General features: G+C 37.1%; 1 protein-coding gene across 2 annotated transcripts in view; it reads right to left on the bottom strand.

The window, feature by feature from the left end:
• LANCL2 (LanC like glutathione S-transferase 2) overlaps window positions 1-13,229 on the bottom strand; it is a 56,441-nt gene that overhangs the window by 20,332 nt on the left and 22,880 nt on the right. For both annotated transcript variants that reach the window (XM_024764346.1, XM_024764347.1), the window contains one exon: window positions 314-521. In XM_024764346.1, coding sequence (XP_024620114.1) covers window positions 314-521 — 208 coding nt within the window. The remainder of the gene's footprint in view (window positions 1-313; window positions 522-13,229) is intronic.

Genomic DNA, 13,229 nt, shown 5'->3' with positions numbered 1-13,229 from the left:
TAAAAATAACTGAGTTATTATAGAGAATCTAAGGCATATAAGGTAATTTTCATGCATTGAAGGCAACCAAAAATTATTTAGGAAAAAACATGTTTATTCCTCCCTCAAATTAAGGCAAACGCATGCTTGGATAGAAAGGTAGCATACAATCCCACCATTACGCTCAAGATTAAACTACAAACTCTTGGCTTATTGGAGAGAACTGTCTGCAAGAGCAGGTGAATTAAAAGATAAATTCTTTTTCGTTTTTTGAGTTTCTTTCTACATCAAGACTGAGAATTTGGAGAAAATACTTCCAGTTGTAAAAACTCACTTTGTGATGCATTCCTGGGACTCGTAATCACTTCTGAGTTTATGATATACCACAGCTCCAACGGCCAAGGGCCCAGCATCTCCACAGAGGAAAGTGACCCTCCGGCCATTCAGATTCCGAAGTGTTCTCTTTACGTAATCCAGGGATCTGAGCAGATAGGTCTGGTCGCATGTGACCCGATACAACTGCAGGTACAAAAGGGCTATGCCTGGAACAATCACCACCACCCCCCCGCAAAAGAAAAGCATTATTGTCTTTCCTTTTTACTGTCAGGACATTATTTCATGATTACGTGAAAAACCTACATAAAGCCTACGTTTCTGAAGGAGTAACATCAAACAAATTACACGATATGTTTCTTAAAAATGGGGAAAAAAAAGAACCCAGTGTAGAAAAAATTGCAAGCAAGTTAAAATGTTGCTAACTGTTCTGACACAATGATTCACTACCTCCTAGATAAGGGAAATACAAGACTTCCCACTCATTCCTCTTTAATTTTCATTCGTTTCCAGGTTGTACTTATTCTCCTTTGTATTATAAGCTAATCTGGATCCTTTTCTTCTTACTTCTCATATAATAATGTCCTCCTATCTTATGCCAAATTACATGATTGCTTTTCTGAGTTTTATACCATCTTCTTTCTAATTTATCTATTTCTCACAATTTTTCAATTTTCTTTAGTGAACAACCAACCAGTGAGTCAACTCACCGTTTACAGAACAGCTACATGACGCAGATTAAGGTAGTGAATTCCAAAGACATAGCTTATCACCTATCCAAACTTCCGACTTTAGATTAAAGAACAGAGCTGGTTACTCAAGGGAACCAGAGAGGGGTCTTTTTCTGAAAATCTATGGAGGATGACCTATATGACTTCTAAAAGAAGCATGCTATTATTCCTGGGCTCAAGAAGTCAATGTGACAGATAAGTAATAAAGGAATCTGTATAAATATATACCTAATAAAGTATACTGTAGGAAAAAATACTTAAAGAAATGATATGATGGTGAAAAGGCAAAAAAATCTATTAATGTTTGAATTGAGGTTCTCTAATATTCTGTTCTTTGTCTGATACCCTACTCTCACTTTTAATACTTTTCATTTTGCTTTTCAAATTTCTCTAAATAGGTAGCTGCTTCTTTAATTCTCCTATTCAGGGTATCCTACTTGCCTTTCAAAATAATTCTTAACACCTACATATATTTTTTGAGAAGTCCTTTTGTCATTATCCATTTTTTCTTTTAAAGACATTAAGTCAAACAGATATAAAAGTAGCATATTTGTAAGCCCTGAAAAAAATCCCTCCATATGAATTGCTTATGACCTCCTTGAGTGTCTTCTGTATTCAAATAATTGAAATGATAAACATATAGAAAACAAGTTAGAAGTTAAATACCTACAAATTTCAAACATAATAATCACTATAAAAGGCTTACAAGTACTTCATGATTGACTCGGAAACCCCTAAAAATAGGATGATGATCTGGTCAACCTGTGAACCTAAAAACCTATGGTTATACACATTCAAAGCTTAAGTATTTTAAAGTAAATGATGATGGATAAAGTATAAAAAAAAAAGTCATCATGACATTCTGCCCCTGAATACTTCAGTATGAAAATCTAAAATATATGAACCTTTTCTTACAAGCCAAAACAGCATCATAACTATCAAAATTAATACTTAGTGAGACTGAGCTGTGTTTTTTCTTTTTGGTAGATCTTTATATCAGTTTTGGTACCAGTATTAACCTTGCTTCATAAAACAATGGGACGCATTCCTTATTCTCCTATTCTCTAAAACACTGTAAGAGGAGCACTGAGATTTCCTGTTCTTTAAAAAAAATTGTCTCTTTTTATTGTTTCTTTTTCCCATTTTATTGAGGTATAATTGACAAAACTGTATATATTAAAGTGTACAACAGGATGATTTGACATACAGTGTGGAAATATTACCACAATCAGGTTAACACATAGATCACACACAGTTATCATTTTGTGTGTGTGTGTGTGTATGAGAATGCTTAAAATCTACTCTCTTAGCAGATTACAAGTAAACAAGTATACAGTACACTGTGTGTATGTATAAAAATGCTTAAAATCTACTCTCTTAGCAGATTACAAGTATACAAATTACAAGTATACAATATAGTCCCAGGTTGTACATTAGATCTATAGAACTGGTATATCTTATAACTGAAGGCTTATGCCCTTTGACCACCATTTCCCCAACCACACAACCCCTGGTAATCACCATTCTATTGTTTGAGTTTGACATTTTGTTTGTTTGTTTTAGAATTAATATGTATGTGAGATCATACAGTTTGTGCCCTTCTCTGTCAGGCTTTTCACTTAGCATAATACCCCCGAGGACCATCCATATTGTCAAAAATGACAGGATTTCACTTTTTCTTGTGGCTGAACATTCCACTCATAGACAGCATAACATTCCATTAGATATAGTTAGAGAGATCAATCAATCGATCACAACTTTTTTCTCCATTCAAGGATGGATGGATATTAGTTGTTCCCATATCTTGGCTATTGTTAGTAATGCTGCTATAAACATGGGGGTGCAGATGTCTCTTTGAGATACTGACTTCCCCAGAAGTGAGACTGCTGGATTATATGGTTCTATTTTTAGTTTTCTGAGGAACCTCCATACTGTTTTGCATAGTGGCTGCACCAATTTATGTTCCCACCATATACTAGGGTCCCCTCTTCTCCACACCCTCACCAACACTTGTTCTCTCGTCTTCTTGACAAAAGCCTTCCTAATAGGTGTGAGGTGACATCTGTGGTTTTGATTTCCACTTTGCTGATAACTAGTGACATTGAACACTTTTTCATATATGTGCCAGCCATATGTATGTCTTCTTTGGAAAAATGTCCACTCAGGTCCTTTGCCCATATTTTAATTGATTATTTATTTTTTGCTATTGCGTTATGTAAGTTCCCAATATACTTTGGATACTAACCTCTTAGCAGATATATGGCTTGCAAACATTTTCTCCTGTTCTATAAAGCTTCCTTTTCATTTCAACTGTTTCCCTTGCAGTGCAGAAACTTTTTAGCTTGACCTACTCCCGCTTGCTTATTTTTTTATTTTATTGCCTGTGCCGTTGGTGTCATATCCAAAAAGTCATTGTGAAGACCCAAGGAGTTTTCCTTTGTTTTCTTCTAGGAGCTTCATGGTTTCAGGCCTTACATATTTAAGTCTTTAATCCATTTTGAGTTAATTTTTGAGAGTGGTCTAAGATAGGGATCCAGTTTGATTCTTTTGCACGTGGCAATCTAGTTTTCACCATTTATTGAAGAGGCAATTTTCCCCACTGTGTGTTCTTGGTTTCTTTGTCAAGAATTAATGAACCATTTATGCATGGATTTCCTCCTGGGCTCTCTACTCTGTTCCATTGGTCTCTGTGTCTGTTTTTATGCCAGTGACATATTGCTTTGATTACTACACCTTTATAATATACTTTAAAATCAGGAAGTGTAATGCCACCAGCTTTACTCTTCTTTCTCAAGATTGCTTTGGCTATTCTCGGTCTTTTGTAATTCTATATGAATTGTAGGACTGATTTCCAATTCCTCTGAAAAATACCATTAGAATTTTGATAAAGACCGTATTAAACCTATAGATCACTTTGGGTACTATGGATATCTTAACAACATTAATGCTTCCAATCCAAGAACAAAGAATATTTTTCCATTTATTTGCAGCTGCTTCAATTCCTTTCATCAATGTCTTATAATTTTCAGTATACAGGTCTTTTACCTCTTTGATTAAATGTATTCCTAAGTATTGTTCTTTCACGCTATTGTAAACAGAATTGTTTTCTTAGTTTCTCTCTTCAATAGTTTGTTGTTAATGTACAGAAAAAACTGATTTTTGTATATTGATTTTATATACTGCAACTTTGTTGAATTTATCAGTTCTAACAAATTTTTTTTGGTGGATCTTCAGGGTTCTTTACATATAAGATTATGTCATCTGCAAGCAGAAGCAATTTTACTTCTTCTGATTTGGATGCTATCTATCTATCTATTTATTTATTTGGGGGCAGGCCTTAATTGCTCCCCCCTAGAATTTTCAGTACTATGTTAAATGGAAGTGGCAAGATTGAGCGTCCTTGTCTTGTTCTAGATCTTAGAGGAAACACTGAGCATTGTTAGCTGAGTACGAGTATCCTTGAGTATGACGATAGCTGTGGGCTTATCATATATTGCTTTTGTGATGTTGAGGTACATTCTTTCTGTACCAAATTTGAGAGTTTTTATTATGAAAGTATGTTGAGTATTATCAAATGCTTTTTCTGAATCTATTGAGATGATCATGATTTTTATCCTCCATTCTGTAAATGTTGTGTATCATATTTATTGACTTGTGTATGTTGAAACATCCTAGCATCCCTGGGATAAAACCCACTGATCATGCGTATTCTTTTAATGTGCTCTTGAATTGTGTTTGTTAGTATTTTGTTGAGGATTTTTGTATCTGTGGTTCATCAGAGATACTGACCTTTAGTTTTCTTCTTTCCTTCAGCTTTTTTGGAACAGTGTGAGAGGGACTGGTATTAATTCTTTAAATGTCTGACAGAATTCACCAGTAAAATCATCAGGTCCTAGGCTTTTGTTGGGAGGCTTTTGATTACTGATTCCATCTCTTTACTCATTATTGGTCTGTTTAGATTTTCTGTTTCTTTATGATTTGGTTTTGGTAGGCTGTATGTTTCTAGGAGCTGATCCATTTCTTCTGGGTTATCCAATTTGCTGGCTTATAATTGTTCACTGTAGTGTTTTATGATCCTTCGTATTTCTGTGGTATCAAGTATAATGTCTTCTCTTTTATTTCAGATTTTATTTACTTGGATCTTCTCTCTTGTTTTCTCAGCTAGGCTTGATAAATTGCCTATTTTGTTTATTTACTGAAAAACCAACTCTTAGTTTCACTGATCTTTTCCACTGCTTTCTGGTTTCTATTTCACTTATTTCTGTTCTGATCTTTCTTATCTCCTTTCTGCTATCTTTGGGTTTAGTTTGTTCTTGTTTTTCTAGTTCCCTGAGGTGTAAAGTTAGGTTCTTTGAGACCTTTCTTTTCTCTTAATGTAGTTGCTTACTGCAAGGTACTTCCCTCTTAGAACTGCTTCTGCTACATCCTGTTAAGTTTTAATATGCTGTGCTCTCATTGTCATTTGTTTCAAGATATGTTTTGCTATTCCTTTGATTATTCTTTGACCCACTGGTTGTTCAGGAGCTTTCTGTTTTAATATCCACATAGTTATGAATTTTCCAGTTTTCCTACTATTACTGATTTCTAGTTTCTTACCACTGTGGCTGGAAAAGATACTTGATATAACTTCTATCTTCTTAAATTCGTTGAGACTTGTTCTGAGTTGTAACACATGATCATCTTGAGGAACGTTCTGTATGCACTTGAGAAGAATGTGTTCTGCTGCTACTGAATGCAATATTCTGTATACGTCTGTTAGATCCATTTGGTCTAACGTATAGCTCAATTCTAATGTTTCCTATTGATAATGTAGATGACCTGTCTGATGTTGGAAGAGGGATCTTGAAATCCCCTATTACTGTTGCATTGTTGTATATTTTCCCCTTCAGAACTGTTAGTATTCGCTATATTTTTAGGTGTGTATATATTTACAACAGTTATATTCTCTTGATGAACTGACTCCTTTATCATTGTATAATGACCTTCTTTGCTTCTTGTTAAAATTTTGGAAGTTAAAGTCTATTTGTTCTGACATAAGTATACCTACTCCTGCTCTACTTTGGTTTCTAGTTGCATGGAATATAATTTCCCATCTCTTCACTTTCAGCCTATGTTCATAAAGCTGATATGAGTCTCTTGTAAGCAGCACACAGTTTTTCTTATCCATTCAACCACTCTGTCTTTGATTTGAGAATTTAAGCCATTTAGATTTAAAGTACTTACGGATAATGTAAGGACTTACGAATGCTATCTTATTATTTTTCTGGCTGTTCCGTAGTTCCTTTCTTGCTCTCTAGCTGTCTTCTCTTGCAATTTGACGATCTTCTCTATTGGTATGCTTCAATTCCTTTCTTTTTTTTTTAACAATTGCTTGTATATCTACTACAGGTTTTTGCTTTGTAGTTACTATGAGATTTACATAAAACATCTTACAACGTTCTATTTTAAGCTAGTACAAAAACTCTCCTCCCCTCTCCCAACATCTTATGTTTCTGACATCACAAATTTACATATTTTATGTTGTATACCCAGTAAAAAATTATTATTGTAGCTATAGTTAATTTTAATACTTCTGTTAAAACTTTTGTAGTAAAATTAAACACTACATGACCATATTACATTACTATAGTATTTGGATTTGACTACATACTTATAACAGTATGTTTTATATTTTCATGTTACTAATTAGCATCCTTTTGTTTCAGCTTGAAGAACTCATTTCAACATTTCTTGTGAGGCAGGTTTACTTGTGATGAACTCCCTCAGCTTTTGTGTGCTTGTGAAAGTATTTCTCCTTCATTTCTGAAGGACAGCGTGCCAGGTATATAGTATTTTTGGTTGGCATTTTTTTTTAAGTACCTAGAATACATCAATCCACTTTCTCCTCGCCTGTAAAGTCTCTGCTGAGAAATCTTCTGATAGCTTTCTTGGGGTTCCTTTGTACGTAAGTAGATTTTTATTTCCTGCTTTGGAAATTCTCTGTCTTTGGTTTTAGACAGTTTTATTATAACGTGTCTCAGTAAAGTCCTCTTTGGGATGAGTCTGTATGGGAAATTATGGACATCATTAACTCTCTCCCCAGATTTGGACAATTGTCAGCCATTATTTCTTTAAATAAACTTTCTGCCCCTTTCTCCCTGTTTTTCCTTCTGTGACGCCTATAATGCATTAATTGCTTTACTTGATTATGTCCCTTAATTCATGTAGGCTTTCTTTACTTTTATTCATTCTTTTTACATTTTTCTGCTGACTGGTTAATTACAAATGACCTGCCTTCAAGTTCACAGATTTCTTTTCTTGTTGATTCATTCTGCTGCTGCTCTCTACTGCACTTTGCGTGTCATTCATTTATCTTCTTCAGCTCTATACTTCGCTCTTGGTTCTCTCTCTTAAACTTGTTTTGTTTATGTATGGTTTTCCTGACTTCATTAATACGTCCCCTGCACTGGGAGGCGGATTCTTAACGAGTGGACCACCAGGGAAGTCCTCTAATTTGAATTCTTTATCAGGCACACCATAAACCTCCATTTCTTTGGGGGTGGTTACTGGCAAATTATTTTATTATAAAATTATCAATTATTAGTGCTGTTATATTTCCTTGATCTTTCATTTTCCTTGAAGTCTTGTGTTGCTGTCTTAGCATTTGAAGACACAGTCACCTCCTCCAGTCTTTACTGACAGCCTTCAGGAATGAAATGTCTTCTGTCAGCCTTATTACAGATTCTCAGGCTTTCTCAGGCCTTCTCTATGGATATGCCTGCTCCACACTTTTTGTTCCCTGTTAGGGGAGAATTCTTAAGACTGTATGCCTTTTCCTGATTCCACAAAGCCAGGCTGAGTGCTGACAGTCTCCTGCTTGCTTTCCTAGGGCAGTGAGGGATGCTCAAGTGTCTATGCCTTCTCCCAATTCTGCAGGGTTGGGCCAGCTTTCTGCCCATGCTCGCTAACTGTCCACTAAGGTTTGCACACACTGCCCTCAAGGGCTCACACAGCTATGGGGTGGATCAGTGTGTGGGTGAGGAATGCAGAACGTTGGAGGTAACCACGGGCTAACTGGGGGATCCACTGGTGAGGTGTCCCCAGTGGCACACAGGCAGGCTTCCAGATGGAGTCCTCAAAGTGGCTAGTGGACCTGCATCCCTTGTTGAATTCTGAGCCCTGGTTGCTATGCTCTCAGCCCTTCCTTGCCCCTTGGTCATGAAGATCTCCTCTGTATTCTGAAAGGGATGAGAAAGAAGTGGGTATCCTTTGTAGCTTCCCACATAGCTGGGGAAGCCGGGCACTCATTCACATGTTCTCACTTTCCCCTGTAGGAGAAACCTCAGGCTGAATGTGTCTCTTGGCACTAAGCTGTGCCACCTTGGGGATGGGGTGACACAGGTGAAGTGAAAATTTTCCTCTTACCCTTTTCAATGTGTCTCCCAATGGTATTGTGTAACTCCTCCACTGGACTCTTGGATCCCAGAAAGGTACTCTCATCTGTGTATAATTATCAAAATCAGTGTTCTTTGGGGAGAAAGACAGTAGAAAACTCCTATTCCACCATTTTACTGTTGTCACTCCTAAGGATTTCCTGTCCTTTGGTAAAGGTTTGGTATAATTTCCCAGTGAAATTTTTGGGTAAATATTTGACAACATTCTCAAATTTTTATTTGGAATTTTGTCTGTTTACATGTCCTATGTCTTCTAGGGTCAGGTTTGGTAGATTATGTATTCACAGAGAATTATCCATTTCAAGTTACATTGTGAAATAAATTTTTGTGAAGTGAAAAGTAGTCATGTGATTTCTAAAATCTCCTCTATTTATTTATTTATTTGGCTGCGTCGGGTCTTAGTTGCAGCATGTGGGATCTTCAATGTGGCATGCGGAAACTTTCGGTGTGGTGCGCGGGCTTCTAAGTTGTGACGCTAGGGCTCTAGAGCACGTGGGCTCTCTACTTGAGGCATGAGGGCTCCAGAGTGCGCAGGCTCAGCAGTCGTTGTGTGTGGGCTCTCTAGCTGTGGTGCACGAGCTCTAGAGCACACGGGCTCAGGAGTTGCAGCACATGGGCTTAGTTACCCTGCGACACATGGGATCTTAGTTCCCCAACCTGGGATTGAACCTGTGTCCCCTGCATTGGAAGGCAGATTCTTAACCAATGGACCACCAGGGAAGTCCCTAAAATTTCCTCTGTTTTAAGGCTTCCCGATTTCATTTATGTTTTTGTGCCCTTCTTCCCCATCTGCAAACTTCTGTTCCTAATTAATGTCACTATAAAATTATGCCCATTTCCTCAATCATATCTTGGCTAGCCCTCTAATACAGGAATCAGCAATTTTTTTCCCATAAAGGCCAGATAATCATCTTTAGGTTAGGCTTCAAGGGCCACATTTAGTCTCTGTCAGGTTTTCTTTTATTTCAAACTTCTTAAGAATGTAAATAAAAACGCTTCTTGGTTCAAGGCCTGTGAACAAACAGGCTGTATCCCAGACTTGGCCCATGAGCCACTGTTTGTCAACTACTACACTAGTAGAGTCCTCTGGAATGCTCTTGATAAAAATATTTCCTAGGTTCCTGTTATGCCTTTTGTTATATTTCATATGCCTGGAGGGCAGTAACCTAGCTGGATTTAACATCTTATCTTCATATTTTCATTCCTTGAATATCTTGTAGGATGCCAGTGAACTTCTTTTTTAAAAAATATTTATTTATTTGGCTGTGCCGGGTCTTAGCTGCAGCACATGGGATCATAGTTGCGGCATGCAGGATCTAGTTCCCTGACCAGGGATCGAACCCAGGCCCCCTGTATTGGGAACGTGGATACTTAACCACTGGACCACCAGGGAAGCCCCTGCTGGTGAACTTCTGAATGTGGCCACTTAGAGGTTTGATACCAATGTGATTTTCTCCCTGTTGATATTTCTGTCACATACCTCCCTCCTCAACTACTGACATCCCACACCACAGTGGTACATTTATTACAACTGATGAAATGATACTGACACATCATTTTCACCAAAAGCCCATAGTTTTTATTACGGTACACTCGTGGTGGTGTACATTCTGTGGGTCTGGACAAATGTATAATGAGATGTATCCACTACTGTACAATGATCCAGAGCAGTTTCACTGTCCTGAATATCCTCTGTGCTCTACCTATTCATCTGTCCTTCACCCTCTAGCTCACTGAAAACACTAACCATTTTTATTGTCTTCACAGTTATATAGTCTCCAGAATATCATATAGTTGGAATCACATAGTATGTAGCCTTTACAGAATGTCTTCTTTCAATTAGAAATATACAATTTAAAATTTTAATTAATTAATTAATTTTTTGGCTGCGTTGGGTCTTCGTTGCTGTGTGTGGGCTTTCTCTAGTTGCCGTGAGTGGGGGCTACTCTTTGTTGCAGTGCGTGGGCTTCTCATTGTGGTAGCTTCTCTTGCTGTGGAGCACGGGCTCTAGGCACGCAGGCTTCAGTAGTTGTGGCACGCAGGCTCAGCAGCTGTGGACCGTGGGCTCTAGAGCACAGGGTCAGTAGTTGTGGCACACGGGCTTAGTTGCTCCGCAGCATGTGGGATCTTCCCGGACCAGGGCTCGAACCCGTGTCCCCTGCACTGGCAGGCGGATTCTTAACCACTGCGCCACCAGGGAAGCTCAGAAATATACATTAACGTTTACTCCATGTCTTTTTGTGGCACACTTCCTTCTAAGTCTGTATAGTGTTTCCTTGTTTGGATGCACCATTTATTTACTCATTCACCCACTGAAGGACATCTTGGTTACTTCAAACTTTTGGCAATTATGAATACAGTTGCTATAAACATTCATGTGCAGGTTTTTTGGTGGGCCTAAGTTTTCAGTTCATTTGGGTAAAAAAGAGCACAATTGCTGGCACATATGGTAAGTGTATGCTTAGTTGTGTTAAAAACTTCTGAACTGTCTTCCAGTGTGTCTATTTTGCATTTCCACCAGCGGTAAACGAGAGTTCTGGTTGTTCCACGTTGTCACCCGCATTTGGTACTGTCAGTGTTTTGAATTTTGGCAATTCTGTAATGACATAAGACGTTGAACACATTCTTATACACTTACTTGCCATCTGTATATCTTTTCTGGTGAGGTGTCTGCTCATGCATTCTGCCTATTCTGTAATAAGGTTGTTCATTTCTTATTGTTGAGTTTTAAGAGTTCTTTGTTTACGCTGGGTAAAAGTCCATTATCAGGTATGTCTTTTGCAATTATTTTTTCCTTGTCAGTGGCTTGTCTCATTCTCTTTTGCAGGTAGTTTTGAATTTTAAAGAAGCCCAGATTATCATTTACAGGGATACCTCGTTTCACTGTGCTTCACTTCATTGCACTTCCCAGATGTTGTGTTTTTTGCAAATTGTAGTTTTGTGGCAACTATGAATTGAGCAAGTCTGTCAGAGTCATTTTTCCAATAGGATTTGCTCACTTTGTGTCTCTGTGTCACATTTTGGCAATTCTCACAATATTTCAAACCCTCAACCAGCAAAAAAGACTGACTCACTGAATGCTTAGATGATGGTTAGCATTTTTTAGCAATATTTTTAAATTAACATATGTACATTGTTCTTGTTGGACATGGTACTACTGCACAATGTACTGTAAACATAACTTCTATATGCACCGAGAAACAAAAAATTCACATGACTCACTTTACTGCGATACTCGCTTTATTGTGGCAGTCTGGAACTGAACCCACAATATCCCCAAGGTATGCCTATATTTCTTTCACAGATCACATCTTTGGTGTTGTATCTAAAAAGTCAGTGCCATACCAAAGGCCACCTATGTCTTTTCCTGTGTTATCTTCTAGGACTTTTATAGTCTTGAATTTTATGTTTAGGTCTATGATCCATTTTGAGCTAATTCTTTTGAAAGGTATCTAGATTCATTTGTTGCATGTGGATGCCCAGTTGCTCTAGGACCATTTGTTGAAATGACCATCTTCACTACACTGCATTGCCTTTGCTCCTTTGTCAAATATCAGTAGCTATATTTATGTGGGTCTGTATCTGGGCTCTCTATTCTGTTCTATTCTTTCACCAGTACTACACTGGTTTGGTTATTGTAGCTTGTAAGTCTTATAGTCTTATAATAAGTCTTATAAAGTCAGATAGCATCATGTCGCCAACTTTGTTCTTTTCCTTCAATATTGAGTGGGATATTCTGGGTCTCTTTCTTCTCCATACAAACTTTAGAATCAGTTTACTGATATCCACAAAATAACCTGTTGGAATTTTGATTGGCACTGCATTGAATCTATAGATCAAGTTGGGAAGAATTGACATCTTGACAATATTGAGTCTTCCTATCCAAGAATATGGAATATCTCTCTTTAGTTCCCCTTTGATATCTTTCATAAGAGTTTTGTAGTTTACCTCACATAGATTTTGCATATATTTTGTTAGACTTATACCTAAGTATTTTGGGGGGATGCTAACGTAAACAGTACTGTGTTTTCTACTTCAAATTTCACTTATTCATTGCTGGTATATAATGAAGCAACTGACTTTTGTATATTTACCTCATATCCTGCAACCCTGCTATCACTGTTTATTAGTTCCAGGAGATTACTTTTTGTTGATTCTTTCTGATTTTCTACATAGAACAGCATGTGATCTGCAAAGGTAGTTTTATTTCTTCCTTCCCCATCCATACACCTTTTATTTCCTTTTCTTGTCTCATTACATTAGCTAGGACTTCAAATATGATGCTGAGAGCAGTGGTGAGAGGGAACATCCTTACCTTGTTGCTGATCTTAGCAGGAAAGCTCTGACTGTTTTACCATTAAATACAACGTACGCTTTTTTCTGGATGTTCTTAACCAAGTTGAAGATGTTCCCATCTATTCATAGTTTGCTGAGAATTTTTAATCATGAATAGCCACTGGATTTTGTCAAATGCTTTTTCTGCATCTATTTATATGATGTGATTTTTTTCTTGTTTAATCCCACTCCACTTTCAAATATTACTGTACCATGTCATGGGTAGAGCAAAGTATCTTATAATAATAAAATATTCCTAATTCCTTCCTCCTACCTCTTGTATCTTGCTGTCATTCATTTTACTTATACATAACATGTACATATAAACATATATATATATGCATACATATAAACATATACTTAAGCATATGTAATTGAACACATTATTGCTATTTTGAACACACATTTTGATCCGTTA

The sequence above is a fragment of the Neophocaena asiaeorientalis genome, unplaced genomic scaffold (genome assembly GCF_003031525.2).
Source record: "Neophocaena asiaeorientalis asiaeorientalis breed wild unplaced genomic scaffold, Neophocaena_asiaeorientalis_V1.1 scaffold191, whole genome shotgun sequence".
NCBI lineage: Eukaryota > Metazoa > Chordata > Mammalia > Artiodactyla > Phocoenidae > Neophocaena > Neophocaena asiaeorientalis.
The sequence above is the reverse complement of the archived record's forward strand: the minus strand, read 5'-3'. Positions and strand labels throughout refer to the sequence as shown.